At 32.5% G+C, this 4210-nt stretch overlaps 1 protein-coding gene across 1 annotated transcript; it reads left to right on the forward strand.

Moving 5' to 3' along the window:
- The first annotated feature begins 933 nt into the window (after positions 1-933).
- On the forward strand, positions 934-3349 carry LOC143564817 (small ribosomal subunit protein eS8-like). The gene is made up of 5 exons (XM_077051985.1): positions 934-1024; positions 1114-1186; positions 1792-2119; positions 2230-2399; positions 3150-3349. The coding sequence occupies exons 1-5, from the start codon at positions 1021-1023 to the stop codon at positions 3223-3225; spliced, it is 651 nt and encodes a 216-aa protein (XP_076908100.1). The 5' UTR covers positions 934-1020; the 3' UTR covers positions 3226-3349.
- Positions 3350-4210: the final 861 nt, after the last annotated feature.

The following is a 4210-nucleotide window of genomic DNA, read 5'->3' on the forward strand; positions in this document are numbered from 1 at the left end:
AAAAATATCTTATTTATTTTAAAAAAGATATATACATTATTTAAATTAAAAAAACCAACTTTATAGTAAAAAAAATAAACGGGTCTTAAGTCTCATCAAACCATAAGTATATTATTAATTTTCATAAATATTATTTATAATTAAAAAAATCAATTTTATAGTAAAAAAATAAACGGGTCTTGGGTCTCATCTAAACCATATAGCTTTTAAACCGGGTTATAACATCTCATTTATTTGTGAAACAATTTATCATCAAATCATAAGTATATTATTAACTTTGATACAATAAAAAAATATAAATTCAAAAATAAATAAATATTAGAACAAACAATATAAAACAACCCTTAATACGAGGGATAAAAACTAGTTTAATATATAAAATAAGTTCTTCAACCATATTATTATTAAACAAATATCAAAAGATTCTTCAATATTAAATAATATATTATTCAAGAGTCAAACAAACTAACATACTGTACAAATTTGGTACCCGTCAATACTATACGATCAACAAATCGGAGACCAATTTGGTAATTGTACAAATTTGGTACCCGTCACGTACATGTAATTGTAGTGGTGCTCAGACTAATTCAAGTTGCTTGTTACCTAAACCGGTACCGATTACAAGATCGTCAGACATTTGGAAATAAAAAAGCAAAGCAGTAGAAACACGGGTACCGTACCAAAATACTCGTACCCATACCATACCAAAAAAATCGGTACGGGTAGTGGTACACGTTTTTATTAATTTTCGGTAGTGCTACGAATTCAAGTAGTGTATCAAGCCCATCCCTAATCCGAAATGTCCAGAAAATTATAAACCTTGTTGGACTCAAATGATAGTGTTTGGGCCAGACGAATTGTACAACATTTGAGGAGCCCATTTGGAGCTCTGGACTAGGGTTTTATAGAAACAAAACAAGGGTTCGTCTTATTAAAGCATTCCGCCACCAAACGCTGCACCTCTCTTCGTCGTTCGTCCAGGTAGAGTAGCAGAGGCGGAGCTTCCGATCTGCAATCATGGGTACGTTACGTCTGATTTGATCTTCTGCTTCGTCATCTTATGATTATGAGCTGAGTAGACTAATGGTTGTGGTTGGCTGGTATTTGCAGGTATCTCAAGAGACTCGATGCACAAGAGACGTGCCACTGGTGGCAAGAAGAAGGCCTGGAGGAAGAAGCGAAAGTATGTTTTTATTCATTCAATTCTAACTCTTTACTGGAAGCTGCTTATGTCTAGTATTAAGATATATAAATTACTCCTGCTCACACTAATTAGGGTTTCAAAATTATTATATAAAATGCAGCACTTTGGTTAAATTACTTGTTATTTTCTGTTGTCTGTTTATGCTGTTGTGGTTTTAAAATTGATTAGCAACACACTTTTTATCTTGCACATATCTATATGATGCTGGTCTTTTATTTTTGTACACTTCACGTTTGTTCCTTGACAAGTAGAAATGAATGGTTTTTTTTGAGACTTAGTGTTACTTTATAGTCTCATAGTTATTACTGACATAAGTTTTTAAACAATTTTTATTTTTCAAGACTGAAATATTATAACCTTACAATCTTTAGTTTATGAACAATTTTATAAAAACTGATGTCATGTACGAACAATGTTTTTTTCTTGCTGAAATTAGTTTTGCAAAGGTTTCTAAAAATATTAGAATAAAAAATCTTTGTTTGTTAAAGTTTATTGGCTTGTTTCACTAAGTTTCAACATACAATCATTTTCTAGTGTACTTTGTTTTACAAATTTTTTATTCATAATTAATTATTTTTTTAAAGGTATGAGCTCGGAAGACAGCCAGCAAACACCAAAATTTCCAGCAACAAGACTGTTAGAAGAGTCAGGGTTAGAGGTGGCAACGTTAAGTGGCGGGCATTGAGGTTAGATACTGGTAACTACTCGTGGGGTAGTGAGGCTGTAACCCGCAAGACCCGTATCTTGGATGTGGTTTACAATGCATCCAACAATGAGTTGGTCAGAACTCAAACCCTAGTGAAAAGTGCCATTGTTCAAGTTGATGCTGCACCATTTAAACAATGGTATCTTCAACACTATGGTGTTGATATTGGTCGCAAGAAGAAAGCTGCTGCTAAGAAAGAGGGAGAAGTATGTTGTTTTTTATATTAGGCTATATGAACATTTTAGTATAAAAGGTTACACAATTTTAATGATTTTCAGTTTTCATTAAATCTAACGATTTAAAGTTTGTTCATTAGGAAGCCGAAGCTGCCACTGAGGAGGCAAAGAAGAGTAACCATGTTGTGAGGAAATTGGAGAAACGTCAAGAGGAGCGTAAACTTGACCCTCATGTTGAGGAGCAGTTTTCAAGCGGTCGTCTTTTGGCTGCTATTTCATCACGCCCTGGCCAATGTGGTCGTGCTGATGGGTATGTGTTTATTTATGCTTATATTTATGGTTTTATATTTTCATATGCAAGTATTCATTTTATTAATTGGTTGATATGTTTTCTGGTTAGTCTAAACCAGCAAACAAGCACCCTTGTTTATATAAGGTCTTTGTTACATGCTCAACCTCACTTGATGGTGGAGCAGTTGAAGGTCAATTATGTTCATTTATTATTGATAATTTCATGTACCCTAAATTATTGGTCAGTTATTTGTGTTGTGGTCACTCTATTTCTCTAGACTAGACGATGGTTGAGGGTTCATGTTTATTTCAGTTCATGTTAAATTTTTTTTGTAAGCCTATAAATAAGAGAGATGACAGCACAGAAGTGGAATTGTAACAATTTTGTCTGTCAATCTCAAAATGAGAGTCTTTTTATAAGCTTCCATGAAATAGATTAACATGAATATCCAAAGGCGACTCACTCATCGACAAGTAGAAAGACACAGACTCAAGTAACTAATAGTTGAAGTAAGCTGCATGAAATTGTCAAGACTAAATAAACAGTTGTTGCATAATCTAGGGGCTTTGAACTGTCATATGGTAAAGTAGAGTCGGGCACATAACAATCTGATCTTTAAAGAATGAATTAAAATAAATAGTGAATTCTGATTCTATGATTGTACTTAAATCAATTATCTCATCTAACTTACTTAATTGATTTGTAGATAAAACATAACTCGATTTTTTTTTCTTTATGGTGTTTTAATTGTTTTATATACGTTGGCAGATATATCTTGGAGGGTAAGGAGCTTGAGTTCTACATGAAGAAGCTCCAGAAGAAGAAAGGGAAGGGTGCTGCTTAAGTTTTATTTTCTTTTTCTTGTTTACTCTGCAAGTCTTGGAACTGAAATTTTGATGTGTTTGTTTGTTAAAGTACTGACTTTATGAATGTTTTGTTCTCTGTAAACTTCATCTTTTTATTAATACTAGCACTATTCATTCAGTATTATGGTTTTCTTTATTTTCAACACATTGTCTTTCAAAATGCACCATTGACATTTCCAAGTTATTTTTCAATACCACAGTCTGCAGCTATGTTTGGTTTGGTTGGTTTTGTTTAAAAATTTTTAACTTATCCGTAAACCACGGTTTCAACATTTCAAGTTTGATGGTTTAATGTTTTTCTTATTTACTAGTTTGTACAATAAAAACATGCATCAGACAACCAAGCGAAGTTGATTTGTTTGTATGGTTTAGATGGTTTAAATCTCCCAGATTCTGCCTAAGCTGCTTATGTCATGAAACATGAAATTTTAAACAAGGAGATTTTGACACAGATAGTCATCAGATAATCCAGTTATCATCTTTAAAGGGTTGTTCGGATTGCTTAATATATTTCAGTTGCAAACCGCCAAATTTTAGTGATGACTGGCTGACCTCTTTTCAGTGTTTGTATGTGCATTTTAACAAGGAGATTTTGACACAGATGCCATCAGATAATACAGTTATCATTTGTTTTTTGGATTGCTTAAAAAAATAGTTTCAAAACTTATTATCATATTATGAGAAAATATCAAATAAGAAGTTTGATTTTTCTAAGGAGGGTATTTTTTGTCTAATACCTTAATATTGAAAACCCATTTAATTTAATTTCAAAAACCCACTTAATTAAACTCACTTAAATTTTCACTTATCTCCTAAAAGCACCAACGCTCACCGCCACCCACCGCGCACCACCTTGCTGAAAAAGTCTTCGGAAATTTCGCCGGAAAATAAAACACTATGAAAAACACAATGGAAAAAACACTATAAAATAAAAACACAATGACAAAAACACAATGAAAACAC

The sequence above is a fragment of the Bidens hawaiensis genome, unplaced genomic scaffold (assembly GCF_021521415.1).
Source record: "Bidens hawaiensis isolate Kalapana, Puna unplaced genomic scaffold, B.hawaiensis_p1.1 tig00022166_1, whole genome shotgun sequence".
Taxonomy (NCBI): domain Eukaryota; kingdom Viridiplantae; phylum Streptophyta; class Magnoliopsida; order Asterales; family Asteraceae; genus Bidens; species Bidens hawaiensis.

Bases quoted from the DNA above. Each gene is read 5' to 3' on its own strand.
- LOC143564817 (XM_077051985.1), top strand. The intron at 1,187-1,791 runs GTATGTTTTTAT...ATTTTTTTAAAG, and splicing joins GCCTGGAGGAAGAAGCGAAA to GTATGAGCTCGGAAGACAGC. The intron at 2,400-3,149 runs GTATGTGTTTAT...ATACGTTGGCAG, and splicing joins CAATGTGGTCGTGCTGATGG to ATATATCTTGGAGGGTAAGG.